Source organism: Colletotrichum lupini, chromosome 7, assembly GCF_023278565.1.
Source record: "Colletotrichum lupini chromosome 7, complete sequence".
Classification (NCBI taxonomy): domain Eukaryota; kingdom Fungi; phylum Ascomycota; class Sordariomycetes; order Glomerellales; family Glomerellaceae; genus Colletotrichum; species Colletotrichum lupini.
Genome location: NC_064680.1, coordinates 3,042,720 through 3,061,108, shown reverse-complemented (window position 1 = coordinate 3,061,108; position 18,389 = coordinate 3,042,720). Strand labels below are relative to the sequence as shown.

Sequence of the window (18,389 nt, the reverse complement as noted above, 5' to 3'; positions counted from 1 at the left end):
GTGGAAAAAGTCCCGAAACCGAAGCATAACCAAAGACCGAGGCTGGCCCTATACTCACACCGCGATCGCTTCCTGAGCGCAAACCTCCCAGAGACAAACCGACAACATGGCTCCTCCGGCCATTAGAGTACCGAGGAAGAGCGAGAGTGGTCCCATGGCCACTCTTGCCACACCAACAGCAACCCAGTGGGCGACGACGACCCTCAAGGTCGGCGGCATGACGTGAGTTGCGCTCCGTTGCGACGTGTTCCCTTTTCGATATGCTTACCCAGTTTCAACAGATGTGGCGCATGCACTTCAGCAGTAGAGTCGGGCTTCAGAGGTGTAGAGGGTGTAGGAAGCGTCTCTGTCGCCCTGGTCATGGAGCGAGCGGTAGTAATGCACAACCCCGAAGTCATCTCTGCCGAGCAGATCGCCGAGATTATTGAAGACCGAGGATTCGACGCCGAAGTACTCTCCACCGATCTACCCTCACCAATGTTTCCAGCAAAGCAAGACCTGTTTGATGCCGAGGAGGATAGCGGATTAATGACGACAACCGTCGCCATAGAGGGAATGACGTGCGGCGCATGCACATCAGCTGTTGAAGGAGGGTTCAAAGACGTATCAGGCGTAAAGAACTTCAGCATATCCTTGCTGTCCGAAAGAGCCGTCATTGAGCATGACCCGACACTACTCAGCGCCGAGAAAATTGCGGAAATCATCGAAGACCGAGGCTTTGGCGCCGAGATTGTAGACAGCCAAAGCGCACAAGAAAAGCCCAGAGCCAGCAGCAACCCCACAAGCTCTGTCGCCACTACAACAGTCGCAATTGAGGGCATGACTTGCGGCGCCTGTACATCTGCGGTTGAGGGCGGATTCAAGGAGGTGGAGGGTGTTTTGCGTTTCAACATCAGCTTGTTGGCTGAACGCGCCGTCATTACCCACGATACAACAAAGCTTCCAGCGGAGAAGATCGCCGAGATCATCGAGGACCGTGGCTTCGGTGCTGAGATTTTGTCGACTGCTTTCGAGACGTCAGCAAACGGTGCAGGAGGAAACTCCACCGCCCAATTCAAGATTTACGGCAACCCAGATGCCACGGCCGCCATGGCCCTGGAAGCAAAGCTTCTCACCATCACCGGCATCAACTCTGCTAAGCTCAGCTTGGCTACCTCCAGATTGACGGTTACGCATCAAGCCAATCTGATCGGCCTGCGTGGAATTGTCGAGGCTGTCGAGGCCGAGGGCCTCAATGCCCTTGTGTCCGACAACGACGACAACAACGCACAGCTCGAGTCCCTTGCCAAGACCAGAGAGATTAACGAGTGGCGGAGAGCCTTCAAGTTGTCTCTGTCGTTTGCCATACCCGTATTCTTTATCAGTATGATTTTACCCATGTGCTTCCCAAGCCTTGACTTTGGCAGCTGGGAGCTTCTTCCCGGCATCTTCGTTGGCGATTTGGTCTGTTTGGCCCTTACGATACCCGTCCAATTCGGCATTGGAAAGCGTTTCTATATTTCAGGTTGGAAATCCATCAAGCATGGATCACCGACCATGGACGTTCTCGTCATCCTCGGCACCTCATGCGCCTTCTTTTTCAGTATCATGGCCATGCTGGTGTCATTCCTTTTCCCGCCGCACACGAGACCCGCTACCATTTTCGACACTAGCACGATGTTGATTACATTTGTCACACTCGGCAGATTTTTGGAGAACCGCGCCAAGGGTCAGACTTCTAAGGCTCTCTCGCGGCTAATGTCTCTGGCACCGTCCATGGCTACTATTTACGCTGACCCGATCGCCGCCGAAAAGGCTGCCGAGGGTTGGGAGAACTCGACTATCTCCGGCGAGCCCAAGACGCCCAACCGTGATGGTCACGCCGCAGAGGAGAAGGTCATTCCCACCGAGCTGCTTCAGGTTGGAGATGTTGTCATCCTTCGCCCTGGTGACAAGATTCCGGCCGACGGTATGATGGTCCGCGGAGAGACGTACGTCGACGAGAGCATGGTTACTGGCGAGGCTATGCCCGTCAACAAGAAGAAGGGCAGCTACCTCATCGGCGGTACCGTCAACGGTCACGGTCGTGTCGACTTCCGAGTGACGAGGGCTGGCCGCGACACGCAGCTGAGCCAGATTGTCAAGCTCGTCCAGGATGCCCAGACCACTCGTGCTCCCATCCAGCGACTCGCTGACACGATTGCCGGTTACTTCGTACCGATCATTCTTATGCTCGGTTTCCTTACATTCCTCGTTTGGATGATCCTCAGCCATGCGCTCAAGAACCCACCTAAGATCTTTACTCAGGAAGCTAGCGGCGGTAAGATCATGGTCTGCGTCAAACTCTGCATCTCTGTCATTGTTTTCGCCTGCCCCTGTGCTCTTGGCTTGGCTACTCCCACCGCCGTAATGGTTGGCACCGGTATTGGTGCCGAGAACGGTATCCTCGTAAAGGGTGGAGCTGCTCTGGAGACAACGACTAGAATTACCCAGATCGTTCTGGACAAGACTGGTACAATTACCTACGGCAAGATGAGCGTAGCCAAGATGAGCCTCATCTCGTCCTGGCAAGACAACGAGTGGCGCCGCCGACTCTGGTGGCATATTGTCGGCCTCGCTGAGATGGGCAGTGAACACCCTGTCGGAAGAGCTGTTCTTAATGCTGCAAAGACTGAGCTCGGCCTAGATGAAGAGGCTACTGTTGACGGCAGCGTTGGCGAATTCAAGGCAGCGGTTGGAAAAGGTATCAACGCGCTTGTCGAACCCGCCGTCAGCAACGAACGTACCCGATACCGTGTTCTCCTCGGCAATGTTCGTTTCCTCCGCGAGAACAACGTCGATGTCCCGGCCGAAGCTGTCGAGGCGTCTGAGCAGCTCAATGCGAAAGCCAACTCCAGCTCGAAGAACACCTCTGCCGGCACCACCAACATCTTTGTTGCCATCGACGGCCAGTACACAGGTCACCTCTGCCTCGCTGATACAATCAAGGAGGGTGCGGCTGCTGCTATTGCTGTCCTCCACCGGATGAAGATCAAGACCGCCATCGTCACGGGCGACCAGCGTTCCACTGCTGTCGCCGTGGCTGCGGCCGTCGGCATTTCCCCCGACAACGTGTTCGCCGGCGTATCCCCCGACCAGAAACAGGCCATTGTCCAGCAGCTCCAGGATCAGGGCGAAGTCGTCGGCATGGTCGGCGACGGTATCAACGATTCCCCTGCCCTCGCAACCGCTGACGTCGGTATTGCCATGGCCAGCGGCACAGACGTCGCCATGGAGGCGGCCGACGTCGTCCTCATGCGTCCCACCGACTTAATGGACATCCCCGCCGCGCTCCACCTCGCCCGCTCCATCTTCAACCGCATCAAGCTCAACCTAGCCTGGGCCTGCTTGTACAACGCCATCGGTCTCCCCTTCGCCATGGGCGTCTTCCTACCCTTTGGCTTCCACCTCCACCCGATGGCCGCCGGCGCCGCCATGGCCTGCAGCAGTGTCAGCGTCGTCGTCAGCAGTCTCCTGCTCAAGTTCTGGACGCGCCCGAGCTACATGATCGACCCCTCTGCACAGACCAAGAGACGCGGCTTCGGCATCTTGAGTAGAGTCAAGTACGTCGTGCGCAGACTCAGAGGCAAGCGGACGCAGGATCAGGGTTACGTTCCCCTGGCCAACATGGCGGATCGGGACGAGTAGAGAGATCACTTAGTCGTCAATTTTGTATTGTTTTTGTGGATACTTGTATAGAACCAGGGGGGCAAGCCTCCGTTCGAGGTGGAACTGGTCCAATGATGCCAACCCCCTCTTCTCACCAGAGAAAGAAAATATAGTTTTACCTGGCGTGTAAGCCGGACGGTTCCTTATGTTCTTCGATCCGTCCTCCGTTTTAGTAGCATAGCAATGGAGTCAAACGGGTTATTAACCCCTATTTCAAAACGATCAAGCATAATAATCGTGATCGTGTTACATTATTGTATTCTATGTTTCCAGGCTTCCCCTTTGAAGACACTCGATTGTACAGAATGAAAAGCTACAAGAAAGGACCATCACGCCCGATATTATTAGCCCGCTGTGGCATTGCAATATCAGGAAACTCATCTCAGAGAACCACGGTGAAGAGAAAAAGAGATGTTTCCGCTAACGCCACGCTATGCAACAAATAATGTCAACAATGATACACGAAGAATGATATCGCACAAGTGAGAACCCCGTCACCGATTCCACCATTCTAGACGCCAGCAAAAGTCTTGCCGATAATCTGGCTCCCCACAACCTCAGTTGAGCGCTGCGCCTCCTCCTCTTCACTCAGCATCCGACTCCACAGCCTCAGCTCGTCGACGCTCACGTTCCTCTTCTCGAGCTCCCACTTGACGCTCCCGGGTATAGACGAGGAGGAACCGCCGCCACCGATCAAGGGCACGGCATCGCCACCGACCTCGCCGGGACCCTTGCCGTTATTCTTGGACAAGATGCCGAAGCGCAGACCGACCTCGGTGACGGTGACAAGAATGGAGATGACGATAAGGACGATGATGATCCAGGTGATGTAGCTCATCTTTGCGTCGGCGACCGAGTCGGACAAGATCTCGGCGAGGTCGAGGAAGACGCGGCAGCGCTCGTTGAGGACCTTGATGCGCGGATCGATTTCGAGGTACTCCCGGATGGCGACGTACAAGGGGTGGAGGGTGGGTTCCGAGTCCCAGAAGAAGTTGGGGACGTCGAGGATGTTGGATGCTGGCGAGGTTTGTTAGACGGGGAATTTCGTGGTTACAGGGCGACGATTGTTTTCGAGTATGTCACAAGCAGGAAACAGAGGTAGGGGCGGGCGTAGGGTGACTTACAAAGGTTGATGTCGACACGGCTCTTGAATAACCGGCCTAGGATCTTGACAATTTCCGTTCTCGTCATGTTCAGCTCGCCCGTGAGTGCTAGCCTCTTGGGAACGTGCTGCGCATCCAGCATCGTCTCGCTCATGCGCTCCTCAAACAGACATAACTTTGTGCTCTGCGCGATGGCGTGACTGATGGTCAACTTCACCATGTGGTCGCTGCGCGGCAGCAGGGTAATCATGTCGTTGAAGATGCGAGGCCGCTTCACGTCGTGGCTGTACTCGAAGTGGAATTCCTCCGTCTCAAAGTCCTCCTCGTCCAGCGGGCGGGTGAGCAGAGAAAGTCCGGCCTCGTTCTGGGCAAAGGTCAGGTCCGCGAGGATGTCCTTCTCCTGATGCTCTGTGAAATTCCAAAAGACGACGACGCCGTATGAGAAGAGGAACATCTCGGCAAAGGCCTTTGCATCTGGGATCCGCGCCATCGGGGATAGGTTGGGGTCGTCGGGGGATTGCTCGCGGTGATTGCGTTGGGAGGACTCGTCACCGAATCCGTTATTGCCGTTCATGGGACTCCCGTGGACGGGGCTGCCATTGTATCCGTCTTCAAAGTACCCCTCGTGATAGTCGCGCTGCTCGCTTCGCTCAATCTCCATATCTAGCACCGTCTTGCCGCTTCCGGGGGTCTTGACGATCGGCCGGCTGCGAAGGCGGTAGCCCTCTGTACCGTTTAGGAGAGGCAACGAGTACACGACGTACAGGCAGTCGTCGTAGAGCTTCGTCTTTGCGTCATGCTTGGTTCGTAGAAAGTCGGCCGTCGATTTCATCTTGTACGATTGCGCCGTACAGTACGCGGTCAGCCTAGCCAGCTTTTCCTTGCGCTGGACCTTGGGGAGACGCTCCGCGTAACTCTTGCCACGAATACCGCCTCTCTTGCGCAGCACGTCAAGCTCCTCGTCGCGTAGCGGCCTGTTCTCTTCCATCTCAATCTCCTTCGCCATCTTGGTTGCTTCCTCGTCCAGGTCCTCGTCCGAGCCTGGCTTCTCGTCCGTTTCGGGCAACAGCACGAGCTTCTCGCTGATCTTGGTCGTGCGCGACGGCATGTTCTGGCCGCCCGTCCTAGACTGTAGATTGGGCAGCCCTGTGCTGGGGCGTCGAGCGCTTGCAAGGCCATTTCCAGGCCGCTGTGGCGGAGGTTGTGGTTGAGACTGGGGTTGAGGCTGGGGTTGGTTCTGCGGTGGTTGTACTCGAGGCTGGCCGGAGGGGATGTCGTAGGCGTGCTGGAGGACGTTGTCGACGGAGATGAAGCGCATCGCAGGTCGAGCGGGGACGTTTCCGATGCCGGTATCCTGACGTTGGAGGGAACCTCTTGGAGGTGGAGGTCGTTCTCGCGAGTCGGTCACCTACAGTAGGCTCGCATTAGCATTTCACGTAGACTTGATTATGGAGACGGGGTTGCGACGGACCAGCACCGACGGGCCTCGTTTTACGGGCGCCATTCCTGCGATTGTCTCGGGTGTTGTTGGAATTGAATGATTAGAGAAATCGGTGTCTCTATCGCACAAAGGGTGCAGATATCATCGAACAGAGGTTGCGATCAGAGATGTCTAGAGGTCAAAGGCACCAAGTCTCATTGGGTGGTTGTCCGCATGGTCTCGACATGACGGAAGCAGCTCAGGAAACTTCAGAGCGCTTGCACCGCCACAGTTCCACTTGTGGCTGAGTGCATGTAGATACGTCATACCTCCTCTGTGGCTCGTTCAATCAACACCAAGACCTCGTTCTCACGATGATCCAACTTCTGAGTATTCGGCAAGTAAAATGAAATGGAAACAAAATAAGTATAATAGAAATTTCTAAAAATTCAAAAGCTTGGCCGCCCTCACGGGCGGCCTACAAAAATCCTCAGAGACTCTTACCAGCCTCAGGTGTAACGATGTAAGGATTTTGCACGAGACTCGAACTCGCGACCTATGAGTGCGGGACAATTCAAACGGGGACATTTCCCGCTACGTCATAGGCCTGATGATAGAATTACATCTCGTTGTCTATTATAAAGGTGTCGAGGGCGGGTGATGTGCGTGAACCTGGATGTGCTGGTGGCTTATTCGCGAAGTTTAGTTGAATACACATTGGGTATTTGTAGGTCTGCCTAGCGGGTCTTCTCCAAATGCGTATCTTCGTTGACGATCAAGGGCTCTATATATCTCGGTGGTATCTGATTCTATACGACCAACAGGCTCACAAACCAAGTAAGTTAGTAGATCTTGAACAAAGGTTTGCTTTGTTGGATCGCTTTAGGGTAATGATTTTTGCCGTGATAAAATCCAAAAGCTAAATACTACCAAACAACACAACAACAATATGATTCAAGTCAATCTCACTGAGTTTGGCTCTTCATAGCAATAGGTATACCTCTGAACAACGATCGTAAGTCATAAGTCCCTCTGGATCCGTGTATCCATCCGTCCAAGTTACACATAGGAAATCTCATGATGACTTTACGCCTCTCTGGCAATGGTCCCATTCAATAACCGGTCATCTTGTCTTCTCCGCTCATGTGTAAGAACCAAACCCTCTGACGCGACTGCCACAGCCCACAACAGCGCCAGTCCCGCGCTGACAATGACCAGGATGTGCTCGTTCTCGTCGAGTGAGGTCTCTGTCAATATACTCGACGCCTGTGACAATTGGACGATGAAGAGTGCAACCCACGAGCTTGAGACGATGTAATGTAAGTTCTCGGTCTAGGGAATACTGGGTCAGCTTACTTCACCCGTGTATCAACCGAGGCAGCTCAAAGGTATACGGGTACGAGGAGAATGAGAGCGCAAGACGTACCTCAACCTCCTCCAACACCTTCTCCCAGAACTTACTAACCCTCTTCTCGCCTCTATTCCGCCGAATGATACCCTCGATACGTTGCATAGGTAGACAGACAACCAACTCCCCATAGCCCCTTGCTAGAGCGTCTGCAAGCGCCACCAGCCTCTCACCCCTCTCGCGTTCCCGCCCCTCCATCTCGTCGAGACTTGACCGAGTTTCATGAGCCAGGCCAAGGTAGAGGGCAGGCAGCTCGCTAAAGTGACCCAACACGGTCCTCGCTGTGGGCGGCTGACGCATAGGCAGGCGATTATACAGGTACCGGTTCTCCGCTGGGGTAAAAGACCTGCCCAACAGAACGGCTGCGGCAAGACCACGTTGAGAGGGGTCAGAATGCGTAACTTGATTGGGTTCTGTATGGTAGTCTTGTCCTGGTTGGGGAAGGTAGTCATCCAATGTTAGCTAAGGAACTTTTGCAGTAACAGGAGCCTCCTACGAGACATAGAACCGGAGTAGCCGTCTCACCGGCCCCCAAAAGATTTCTACATGAAAAGACAGAGAAAAAGAGAAGGAGAGAGGAGGCATACCTTGCTGCACCTGTTCGGCAACACCGTCAGGAAAGATGGGGGCCACCGGACGCTGAGGCTGTCCTCGGCCACCCCGCGTGTGCCGTTGGTCTCGTTGTCTATGCGACATGATGCAATGTGGGCTGATGTAACGATTCGAGAAGCGATCCGATACGACGGCGCTGTACGAACTTTCGAAATGAGACATTGCGGCACGGTCGAACTTTGAGCGACTCTTTTGTTCGATATAAGAGAAGCTTGTGTACGGATGTCGTTTCTTGTTGTTTGGCGAGGGGTCTCGTTCCAGCAACAGATTACAAACCTGAAAGATGCCAAATTTGGATATCTTGCGTATATTGGAGATGGATCGCAAGCACGGGTTGGGAGAAACCCGCCCCGGAAGACTACGTGAAGGACGATGTGAAGTGGAATCACGGCCAGGAGAGCCCCGACCTTGGGAGACTGACTGATGACGGGAGTAGACTGAAATCGCGGATGCCCAGAAGAATCCCGCCCGGGAGTCCTGAAGAAGAGAAGAATGTGAACCAAAATCACGGACGTTCACTGACAATACCGCCGCGCTCTTGGCGAAAGGACTTCCTGCTTCCTCGCAGGAAGAAATGATGACGAGCCAGAACGTAGAGTTGGCAGAAAGGAATCCTCAGCAGCTCACAGCCCTCCAGGTACGTGGCGAAATGCAAAACCCCAAGCCTCATCGTGGAAACACCAGAAAATTCAATTGTCGTTTACGCGTGTCGATGGACCCCTCCCCAAACGCCTAGCCAGCATGGTATCTTGCCCAGAATCACACACGAAAAAAGAAAACAACCACTAGTCTGCACTCATCCACTCCTGCAGATGGCAAGACTTGAGAAGGACGGAAGGAGAGAGAGAGACCGGCGACAAGCCTTTCCCTCAGCAAAAAGCCCCAAGTCCGTTCGTCATCGCCAGTTCCTCCGGCCTTCGTCCTGCTTCTCTCCACGATACCCGAAATCCGCTTCTTCTCAAGTCCGCTCTCCTCGCGTCGTCGCGCCTTGCCCGCACTTGGACTTGGTGAAAGAACCTCCAATGGGTGAGAGTCAGGTGACCGCTCTCATCGGTACTGAGGCGGAGCTTGGCCCCAACCCTGGGGAGGCTGACCATGCACTTGCGGGGGCGGCATTTGACCTCCGCCCTTCATGGCCGTGACGTCGGGGCGATTCTCAAGCGGCTGGGCAAAGTTGCAAATGTGGCAGACAACATCGGTGTAGCCCTTGAAGGACAGGGGTATAACGGGCTAGAATTGGTAGGTTAGCTTTGAATATCCCATCTTTAGTCTCACAAGGGTAGGGCAGTGACATGGAATGAGAGTTCGACAAGGGCATGAATGAGAGGTACACATAAGAAGACTCATAAAGACACGGAAAGAGCACGAATGAATGTGCACAAAGACTCACAATCCAGCAGAATGTGAACCAAGGGTGGCTCTTGATGACATGGCCAGACATGTTACCGCAGTTGTAACACTGGCAGACCATACCCTCGTAGCCCTCGACAGGCTTACGGAAGGTGTGCTCTCCGCACACGAAGAAGAAGAACATTGAGGCGATTGATCAGACGTATGCACGCTCAGTTGCTGTAGCTGCAGGTCGGGAAGCAGCAGTGGCTGGCGGCGGCTGGGTTTGGGCGACTTTTCCGTCGGATGATGGCGGTAAGACTTCCTCCGCCCCGGCGTATCGCGCTCAGGTGGGCTGATGGCGGAAATTGGAGAGGTGAGACAGAGAAGGTTCTGTAGGTCTGTCGGTCTGTATTTCCTCGAGCTGCGTGGCCCGGGTAAGCGACGACTTTGTTGGATGTCGGAGGTTGCGCCGGGAGTTGAAGGAAGAAAGGACCGTTGGATGCGGAAGGAACAGTTAACGTTGGCGGAGGAGTGGATGTCCTTAAACGGAAGAAAAGGGCAGGCCACTCATACCTTGAGGTACCTTAAGGCAATAAATGTAGGTAAGCAACCCAATCCAATGAGCGCGAGAGAGCTACGTTAAGCTGTACGGTGTGATGTATCCTGGGCTAGCCTCTGGCTTTGCTTGCCGAGATGCAGGAATCCCAATTTCTGATAGGTTCCCGACAAACCAACAAGAACCAGAAGGCAAAAGGTTTAGAAGGTGGCCCAAGCTTGAGAGGGAATTTGATTGATGGCTGGCGGGTGAGGAGAGCAAATGAGGGACGAACGACGTTCTTGCTAGCTTTGGTGTCACGGGTGTGTGCCAGTCTTGCGTGTCCCCTCGAGGCGGTGCATCCTTGGCGATCCGGCCAGTAGACTCGGGCTTGTTGACATTCTACCGACATTCACCCACATCTTCTTGGATGTGGTAACTAAAGGAGGCGTACGAGCATCTAGAAATCCAGAGACGTTGTTCCCGTGACACATACTCAGGGGAACTATGTGGTGCATGACAGGAGACCCGTCGTCCGTCTGATACCTCGGCGACTGCAGCAACGCTTCTCAATTCCCTTTATGCCCTTTAATGCAGTTCGTTCGGGTAATTTTCTCGCGTGGAATGGAGCTTCATGCTCCCAAAGTTGCGAGGTTCCTCCCCGTTTGGCACCTCTCAGCTGCCCTTTTCAGCCAATTTGCCTGGCGGGCTGAAAAGTCTAGGATCATCCGTGGATGCCGCTGCAGTCTAGGTTTTTTGCTGGCGACCAAAAGGGGGAAGGGGAAAGCTCACTGCGCCATTCCATTATTACGTGGAAACTGTGTTATCTGCCATATGCAACTCTATTTACTGCAGTTGAACGCAAACCTTGACAGTTGCCGTCACCAGTACCGTCCATCAGGGCTCTCTTAGAAAGAAACCTAGACGACAGGAGGCTACAGCTGCGAAGGAGGCAGCCTGCCAAACCAACGAGGGCGATCTTCTTACAGGGCATGTCATCGCCTCCACTCCAGTCCGATGTTTCCGCACCCCGTTCTTCCCGCCGTTACCTCCGGCCAAAAAGCGCCCGACCGTCAGTGACACCTCAGTTAGTGGCTTGAAGTGGGAAGAGGCCACCTAAAAGGCTAAGGTAAGCAAAGATGTGTCTAGCGCCATGCAAGCCACTTTAGGCCCCACGTTCCTTAAAGTCAACCTACACAGTAACCTTTCTGCCTGTGTGGGTGCGTCATCCCAGCACCAGAACCGAACCCCCCGGAACCAACCTAACACCGACCTCCGTCTTCAGTCCAAAAAATTTCGGCGACGCGCTGTACCACGAGAGTCAACCTCGAAGCCAAATAAGGTTGCGACATCAACTCGACCAGCAGCAACGCCGTGAGGTCGATCTCTCTGCTCTAACCCCCGATTGATCACTACGATATCATCTCAAGAAAGATACCGTGCACGAAATCGGCGCCGAGCCCAGGACAAACACCGGATCACACCAAGAAATCAGTCACCGCAAGCTCCTATGCGCCAAACCCCACGATAGCTTCATCGAAATTCTCCCAACCAACCCAAAATGCTCTACGACCTCAACATCCCGTGGTCCCCAACCACATCCCCCGCCGACCTCGCCCGCACAATCTCCTTCGCCTCCTCCCTAGGCTACACAGTCCTCGCCCTCAACCACACAATAACGCCCCCGATCCCCTCGCAAATCACAAACCCCCTACCAAAGTTCCCATCACACTCAACAACAGCAACACCACCACCGCCAACAGGGACCCCATCACAACCCTCCCAACAACAACAACAAAACAAACAACCAACAATCCTCCACCGCGCAACAGTAACCCTCTCAGACCCCTCCCAAAACTACCGCCTCCCAACCCTCGCCCTAGCCTACGACATCCTCGCCGTCCGGCCCACCACAGAAAAGGCCTTCCAGGCAGCCTGCCTCTCCATGGCCGAGCCCTCCCTCATCTCCCTCGACCTGACGCAGCACTTCCCCTTCCACTTCCGCCCGAAACCCCTCATGGCCGCCGTCGCCCGCGGCGTCAAGTTCGAAGTCTGCTACGCCCAGGTCCTCGCTTCTTCTCCGTCTACCTCTTCTTCCGCCTCTGGCGGAGGCATCGGCCCCCCGCCCGACGCGAGAGCCCGCGCGACGTTCATCTCAAACTTTGCCTCCCTCGTCCGCGCGACAAAGGGCCGCGGCATCGTCGTCTCCAGCGAGGCGCGCGGCGCGCTGGGGTTGAGGGCGCCCAACGACGTGGTCAACTTGCTCGCCGTGTGGGGTTTGGGCAGCGAAAGGGGCACCGAGGCGTTGGGGGTTAACCCGCGCGGCGTCGTGGTCAACGAAGGGATCAAGAGGAGCGGATTCCGGGGCGTCGTGAACGTGCTCGAGGTCGGAGGGCGGGAGAGCGATGTGAAGAAGAATCAGCAGCAGGGGCAGGGGCAGCAGCAGGGGAAGAAGGGCAAGAAGCAACAAGGCGGCGGTGCAGGTGGTGGTGGTGGTGGTGGTGACAAGGGCAATGCGCAGAAGCGCAAGACGCCTGATGAGGGTGGTGATGGCGCGCAACCTACAGTTAGCAAGAGGCAGGCAAAGAAGCTGAGGTTAGCTCTCAAGGAACAGGAAAAGGAGGCTTCATAGATGCTTGGGTCAAGAACGGAAAGAAAAGAGGACCAGAAGAAAAGGGCGTAAGAAGGGTATGGGTAGATATTGGGTTGGGCGGAAGTCATTTACGCTTTATGATACCCCTTAGAAGAGAGCATCATTGAACCTCTGTATACCTCTCTATCAGGATATCGATATTTTCCACAAGTTGATGACGGTGACGCTAGATTCACCAATGTAAAGAGCAGTCATTTATCCCTCACACAGCATAAGAGACGCGTTATGAAACTTGACCGTCTTCTCTCCAATGCAATCGTATATAGGTTTGGGGAAAGGGGTCTAGGTGGGTGCAAGTGTTTTGGTGTTGCCTTTTTGTTTTTCGATGTCTTCAAGAAATGAATTATGTACAACCGCGGGGGGGATATGTGTGTAAGTTGGCTCAACTTCTCCAACTCCCTCTCCATCTTCCCATTACACACGCCACACCATGTGGAAGCTTTCCAGAAAACGAACCTCATCGCACGCGCGCAGCAGGTCAAGACGTGTGGTCGTAATGAGAGTGAAGGGTGGGGTTTGTCTGACGCTGCCTCCTTTTTCCACCTTCCTCGCTCTCTCATATATACCACCATGCCAAACCGAGACCTCTCCTTCCCCTATTTCACCATTAAAAACCCCTTCCTTTCCAACCAACTTCCCCCTCATTCCAAGAATCGAAAAATCTAGGGTATTTCGTATGCCGTTGCTGAACCACTTTCAAGTCGTCAACGACGTTGCCTAGGTACGTCTTATGCATACGCAGTATATGCAACTCAACCTCCCTCCCTGGCTACCACCTCACAGTCCGATTAAAACCCTTCCACAGCACTTGCATGTCGATCAGAGAGTTCGACGAGTAGTCGGTCCTTAAGCTGGGGGCGTCGCACGAGCCTGGAGCTGGGCAGTCGCCTGCAAGAGATTGCCGAGCTGAAGAGACCTTGTCAATGCAAGGCCGCTGACGGCGACCTGGGGTTGAGCGGGGTTCGCGGCGATCGGAGCGACGGGCGTTGCTGCAGCGGGCTGGTTGGCAGCGCCGTTGCCGTTGAGGCCGCCAAGGTTGACGGAGGCGGACGGCTTGCTGACAGCGGGCGCGTTGCCCACGAGGGGGGCAGCCGGGGGTTGAGGGGCAGCGGGAGCCGGAGCAGGTTCTATCCATGCATTGTCAGCCTATTCTCGAACCTGTCTTAGATCGTTCACTAGTAGAATGCCACTTACGAGCTGCTGCGGGAGGCGGGGTGGCCGCAGGAGCCGCCGCAGGGGGCGGGTTCGATTTCAAGCCAGCGAATGGATCTGTCGGAGGAGGTCCCGGAATGACCAGAGGCGCCTTCGATGCCGCAGGAGCAGCTGGCGGTGCTGCGGGGGCCGCGGGAGCTGCGGGAGCCGGAGCAGCAGGCTGGGCCGCAGGAGGAGCAGCTGGGGGAGCAGCCGGAGGCGGAGGCGGAGCAGCAGCGGGCGGCGTTTGCGTGACCAACTGCGTGATGATCTGTGGAGGCCTATATGATATGTTGGTCAGTGGTCTCATCCCATCATATTGAATAGTCCAGCGTTCGCTAGGTCGAGAAAGCTTACGGAGGAGCCTGCGTAACGAAGACCGTCAACGGCGCAGGTACTGAGGCATTCTGGTAGATCGTCTTCGTGACAGTGACCGGCGGCGGCGCTGGAGGAGCTGGAGGACAAGCGTTGTTCGGCTTATTGCGGTTGCCCTGGTTGTTTCTGCTGCCACCGTTGAGAGCGTCCAAGATGCCGGCGATGAGGTTGCCCTGTCCCGATCCTCCTCCATTCGCTCCCTTGTTCAGAGATCCAGCATTTCCAAGGTTCACCGTCTTCACTTCAACCGCGCCCGCGTTGGCACCCTCTACGTTGACGTTTCCGCTTCCATCGATGTTGATGTTTTGTCTCTTGTCGACAGCTGCGCCCTGCTTTCTCGTCAACCCAAATTCATCACCACCCTCGACGAAGTTGTCCCGCGGTATGTTGAGTGAACGCACCTGAGCGATTGATGTTAGAGTTGCCACGGCGAAGAGTAGACTATGCCTCATCGTGGGCTCGGGGGCGAAAGCTGGAGACCTTCGAGTGTCGCCAGCGTTTCTCGGTTTCGATCTTTTCCACTATTCGTATCCTTCTTTTTCACTATTTGCTTTTTCAAAGAGCGAGTTCAACAGGCCAGCCGTCGGTGAGTTCGTTGGGATCAACCCTAGGATCGAAAAGAGTGTAGTGGTTTGTGGAGTGTTCCGTAAACCTTCGCGATTACGAAAGGAAGGAGTCACGGGCAGACAGACAGCGACCTGCAGAACATGTCCAGAGTTCAATGAGATAAGACGGCCAAGACCCCTCGAGTAGTGAGAGTGATCGAGAGGGTGTGCGGGTACTAAGAAAAGACGAGAGATGTGACCAGAAATGGGTCTGAGGGGGGGTGTGAGGACAAGAGAATGTGAGAGGTGTGAATCCTGGTCAGAGACTGAATGCCGTATTTTCCGTGTCTTTCCCGCCAGGAACAGGCACGCACACACGCAGAGAGTTTGGGTAAGGAGAGCGAGAAGTAAAGGAAAGATGGGACGAAGCACCATCGAACCACAAAAACAGTCGAGCCTTGAGTTGCGGGAGCTGCAAAGATTAATCGAAAAGGGGACCACCGTCGAGAATCACGAATTGGCCCATGTCAATGCCCAGCCATGCACCATCAGATTGGCTCTTCGGCGCACCGGGTGCCAAAATGCTTGCCAATGCTTGGCCATGGCTAGCCGGGGTGGGCTTCGCCGCTTCATGGTGGACGAGCAGCCAGAGTCGAAGGCGACAAGTCTTCTGATTTGACTGAATCGACTCTCGATGGAGCAAGGGAGACCAGGGTTTCTGTCAGGAACACTGCAGACTCGATCAGTGCGGTTCAGGGCGGCCAAGAAACGCCAGGGGCCCGCTCCCCGCCATGCTGCATGCCCGCCTACGCAGTATGGCTCACCCCATCCATGTCCGACATTGTCGGGTCGGGCTAGGGATCGTGAAAAGGTCGATCGGAGATGGAGGCCGTGTGAAGCAAGGCGTCGTGGAGCCGCTGCAGAAGGGTCCGGGAGGGCGTCGAGAGAGGTTAGAAGCATTCCAATCATTCCACGGCGCTGGCGAGGAAGAACCCTGGGCTGGGCTTGCTGGGGCTCAAGGGTGTGAGACATGCCCCAGACGAAGACCGTCTGAGACGGGGGGCACAGTGACAGAGCCACCAGAGCCACCCCAAACTCGCGCCAGACCTGCGAGCCACACCCTTCGGCCACTAGCCCAAGTGACAGCCAACGCAAGCCAACGCTAGCTTCTAGAGGGCAACTGCAACGATGAACCGTCGAGACTCGACCTCGACGATGGTCCATCCCATCCCATTGTGTCTGTGTCCGTGATGTGTGACGTGATGCTAGTTTGATGAGGAAGCCATGCGAGGGGCGGACATGATGCGAAAGACCGATGGCGGCTTCAAAATCTCGGTGGCCACGGGTGCCATAGGTATCCCACTTCATGATCCATCCTGGGCCCCCATCCCTTCCACTGTCCAGTACACTACGTCTTGGATCTGTACGGATACACCAGCAACGAGGTATCCGTAGATGGGTGAAACAATGTTTCCCACGGGTATGCGGGAAATTCTTTTTGGCTTTCGTTCGATCCCAGCATATCGCCATCAACGACGTTGCCGCTACTGCTGGAACTGCTGCAAACGGCTTCTTTGACTCGTGTTCGTGGTGACGATCGTTGAAAATAGAACCCGCATCGCAATCACAAAAAACTCTCATTTCGTTTCCCCAGACTCTCCAAGGGCCCAGGCGGCTACCGCTGCACGAAATGCATTGCGACTGGTGGGCTTGGGAGAGGTCGTCGGGTCGGGGCCCACGACAAAACAAAAAGGTGTCAGCGCTTCATCGACACTTGGACAGGCGGGACGCACGCATCCACCTTGCCTCGCACCCACGTGATGATCAACAGCGTGGGATGGGCCTTTCAGATGGAGCATCCAGTACAGGTCGATGACAGGCGAGGTGGTCGGCGCCCATCTCTTGCTCTTGCTCTCGCTACGTGGCGAAATAGAGGGGCCAAAGACGAAAAGAAGCGCGGATACGGATGCAGATGCAGTTTTCGTAGGATGCGCGGCATTTGTGGATGACTGATGAGTGATGAGCCCATGGATGTCTTCGTCTCAACTTGCCATTTTTCCGCATCGTCCCTTCGGACAGTAGGATGAGCCCATCGCCGAGACAGCTTCTGTCGCCAAACACGTTGCGCTTGCGTACGCAGTACAGTAAGGTAGTATCTGTAGACTAGAGCAGGCTCTTTCTCTTGCTGGAAGAAGGGAAAACGGCATTGACACAACGAGGGTCGTCCCAAGGCGAGGAGAAAATGAACACCTTTGCTATAGTCATGAGCTTTTCGTGCCTCAAGTGGCTGGGGCGACATGCGTGCTGAAGCAATGGGTCAAACGAGCGAGAGCCCGGGCGGCACGTTTGATGACATGCAGATAATGTGCGTTCTGGTGCATGCTGCAGGCGATGAACGTGCCACGGGCCAGAAGAAGACCAGGACCGTCATTAGCGGTTGGCGATGGTGATACCGGCCCAGATAATAACACGTTTTGATGAGAAATAATAAAAGACCTCTCTCCGACGTCGTGGGTGAGGTGAGTCTGTGTTGCTTTCCTGCTCGGGAACGGAATAAGGAACTGAGAGATGGCCACCTACCTTATCTCAGAACAATGGTCCCGGAACGGCAGTTGGTGTCGAGACGAGCGCTTCCCGAAGCACCGAGTTCATGTGCAGCAGTCGCAGTGAAGGTTAATGCGACTGTGCACCGACCTGAATGAGGAAGGGGGCCCCAAGACACTGTGATACATGATACCTTAGACAAACACCCCCTTCCGACCTGTTGCTTCAATAGGATGTTGCGGTTAAGTCCAGGGATCAGCATGTCATGATCGGGAGACGGGGACGCCAGTCTCGTTCGTTTCACTCAATTCAGTGGGTAAGAGAGCCTTACAACGGTCCGAGTGCACGCTGATGTAATTCAGCCCATCCCCTCCTGCACGCAATGTGGCGGCGGCAGCTCCGAACAAGCTTAAAGACGGCGGCTATAGCCCATGGCTAATACGTATGTCTGCATTGTGGCTAGAGAATCTCGGATCTCCCTTAGGTAATGTGGCTGGTAGAGGTCTCGTACCTCCCAACGTGGCTAGAACGTGGCTCGAGACCTACATAGCAACCGGTCCTCGGTCGCCCTGCAAGTCCGATCGATGCCATAGTTCAATGTACCATCATCATACTAATTGGCCTGCATCGGTACACGGGCTCTTTCAAAGCTGAGCCAAAGCAGTGGGCCTACAGAAGTCAATGACGACAGTGTAATCCTTCTTCAACCACCAGTTGAGGCTAAGCAATGTGCAGCTACGATCATCGGGAGATTTTTTTGACGTCGTCTTCCATAGCTTCCGAAGCCCGTGATGGTGATGATAAGTTGGTTTAAGCCAGCTTGCTAAACACTCGCGTTTCTTCACATTTCTCATCCAGGCTCATCTTACAGCACCGGCGACTGTGGCCCCCCGTGTGTTTCAACAAATTTCCAAGCGTCTCAGACTCTAGATCGCAGCCACAGAACAACAACAATAACTCGCATTCAAACGACACACAGAGATA

General features: G+C 54.9%; 9 protein-coding genes across 9 annotated transcripts; 3 read left to right on the top strand and 6 right to left on the bottom strand.

Moving 5' to 3' along the window:
* Positions 1–106: 106 nt before the first annotated feature.
* CLUP02_13951 (heavy metal translocating P-type ATPase) lies at positions 107–3,666 on the top strand (the record flags this gene model as incomplete). The annotated part of the gene is made up of 2 exons (XM_049292886.1): positions 107–222; positions 282–3,666. 2 exons carry the CDS (start codon positions 107–109, stop codon positions 3,664–3,666), a joined length of 3,501 nt encoding a protein of 1,166 aa, XP_049150032.1.
* A 532-nt stretch (positions 3,667–4,198) lies between these two features.
* Positions 4,199–6,294, bottom strand: CLUP02_13950 (uncharacterized protein; the record flags this gene model as incomplete). Its single annotated transcript, XM_049292885.1, has 3 exons — positions 4,199–4,704; positions 4,812–6,198; positions 6,262–6,294. The coding sequence occupies 3 exons, from the start codon at positions 6,292–6,294 to the stop codon at positions 4,199–4,201; spliced, it is 1,926 nt and encodes a 641-aa protein (XP_049150031.1).
* Positions 6,295–6,402: 108 nt separating this feature from the next.
* On the bottom strand, positions 6,403–9,764 carry CLUP02_13949 (uncharacterized protein; the record flags this gene model as incomplete). Its single annotated transcript, XM_049292884.1, has 11 exons — positions 6,403–6,544; positions 7,180–7,242; positions 7,301–7,542; positions 7,637–8,049; positions 8,144–8,160; positions 8,216–8,303; positions 8,377–8,844; positions 8,935–8,962; positions 9,035–9,227; positions 9,288–9,460; positions 9,621–9,764. The coding sequence occupies 11 exons, from the start codon at positions 9,762–9,764 to the stop codon at positions 6,403–6,405; spliced, it is 1,971 nt and encodes a 656-aa protein (XP_049150030.1).
* Positions 9,765–9,792: 28 nt separating this feature from the next.
* CLUP02_13948 (uncharacterized protein) lies at positions 9,793–10,615 on the bottom strand (the record flags this gene model as incomplete). The annotated part of the gene is made up of 3 exons (XM_049292883.1): positions 9,793–10,135; positions 10,213–10,359; positions 10,419–10,615. 3 exons carry the CDS (start codon positions 10,613–10,615, stop codon positions 9,793–9,795), a joined length of 687 nt encoding a protein of 228 aa, XP_049150029.1.
* A 1,043-nt stretch (positions 10,616–11,658) lies between these two features.
* On the top strand, positions 11,659–12,729 carry CLUP02_13947 (RNase P subunit p30; the record flags this gene model as incomplete). Its single annotated transcript, XM_049292882.1, has 1 exon — positions 11,659–12,729. The coding sequence occupies one exon, from the start codon at positions 11,659–11,661 to the stop codon at positions 12,727–12,729; it is 1,071 nt and encodes a 356-aa protein (XP_049150028.1).
* A 387-nt stretch (positions 12,730–13,116) lies between these two features.
* CLUP02_13946 (uncharacterized protein) lies at positions 13,117–13,542 on the top strand (the record flags this gene model as incomplete). Its single annotated transcript, XM_049292881.1, has 2 exons — positions 13,117–13,235; positions 13,452–13,542. The coding sequence occupies 2 exons, from the start codon at positions 13,117–13,119 to the stop codon at positions 13,540–13,542; spliced, it is 210 nt and encodes a 69-aa protein (XP_049150027.1).
* A 54-nt stretch (positions 13,543–13,596) lies between these two features.
* CLUP02_13945 (uncharacterized protein) lies at positions 13,597–14,768 on the bottom strand (the record flags this gene model as incomplete). The annotated part of the gene is made up of 3 exons (XM_049292880.1): positions 13,597–13,877; positions 13,945–14,222; positions 14,299–14,768. 3 exons carry the CDS (start codon positions 14,766–14,768, stop codon positions 13,597–13,599), a joined length of 1,029 nt encoding a protein of 342 aa, XP_049150026.1.
* A 69-nt stretch (positions 14,769–14,837) lies between these two features.
* CLUP02_13944 (uncharacterized protein) lies at positions 14,838–15,296 on the bottom strand (the record flags this gene model as incomplete). The annotated part of the gene is made up of 1 exon (XM_049292879.1): positions 14,838–15,296. One exon carries the CDS (start codon positions 15,294–15,296, stop codon positions 14,838–14,840), a length of 459 nt encoding a protein of 152 aa, XP_049150025.1.
* Positions 15,297–15,371: 75 nt separating this feature from the next.
* On the bottom strand, positions 15,372–16,502 carry CLUP02_13943 (uncharacterized protein; the record flags this gene model as incomplete). The annotated part of the gene is made up of 1 exon (XM_049292878.1): positions 15,372–16,502. The coding sequence occupies one exon, from the start codon at positions 16,500–16,502 to the stop codon at positions 15,372–15,374; it is 1,131 nt and encodes a 376-aa protein (XP_049150024.1).
* Positions 16,503–18,389: the final 1,887 nt, after the last annotated feature.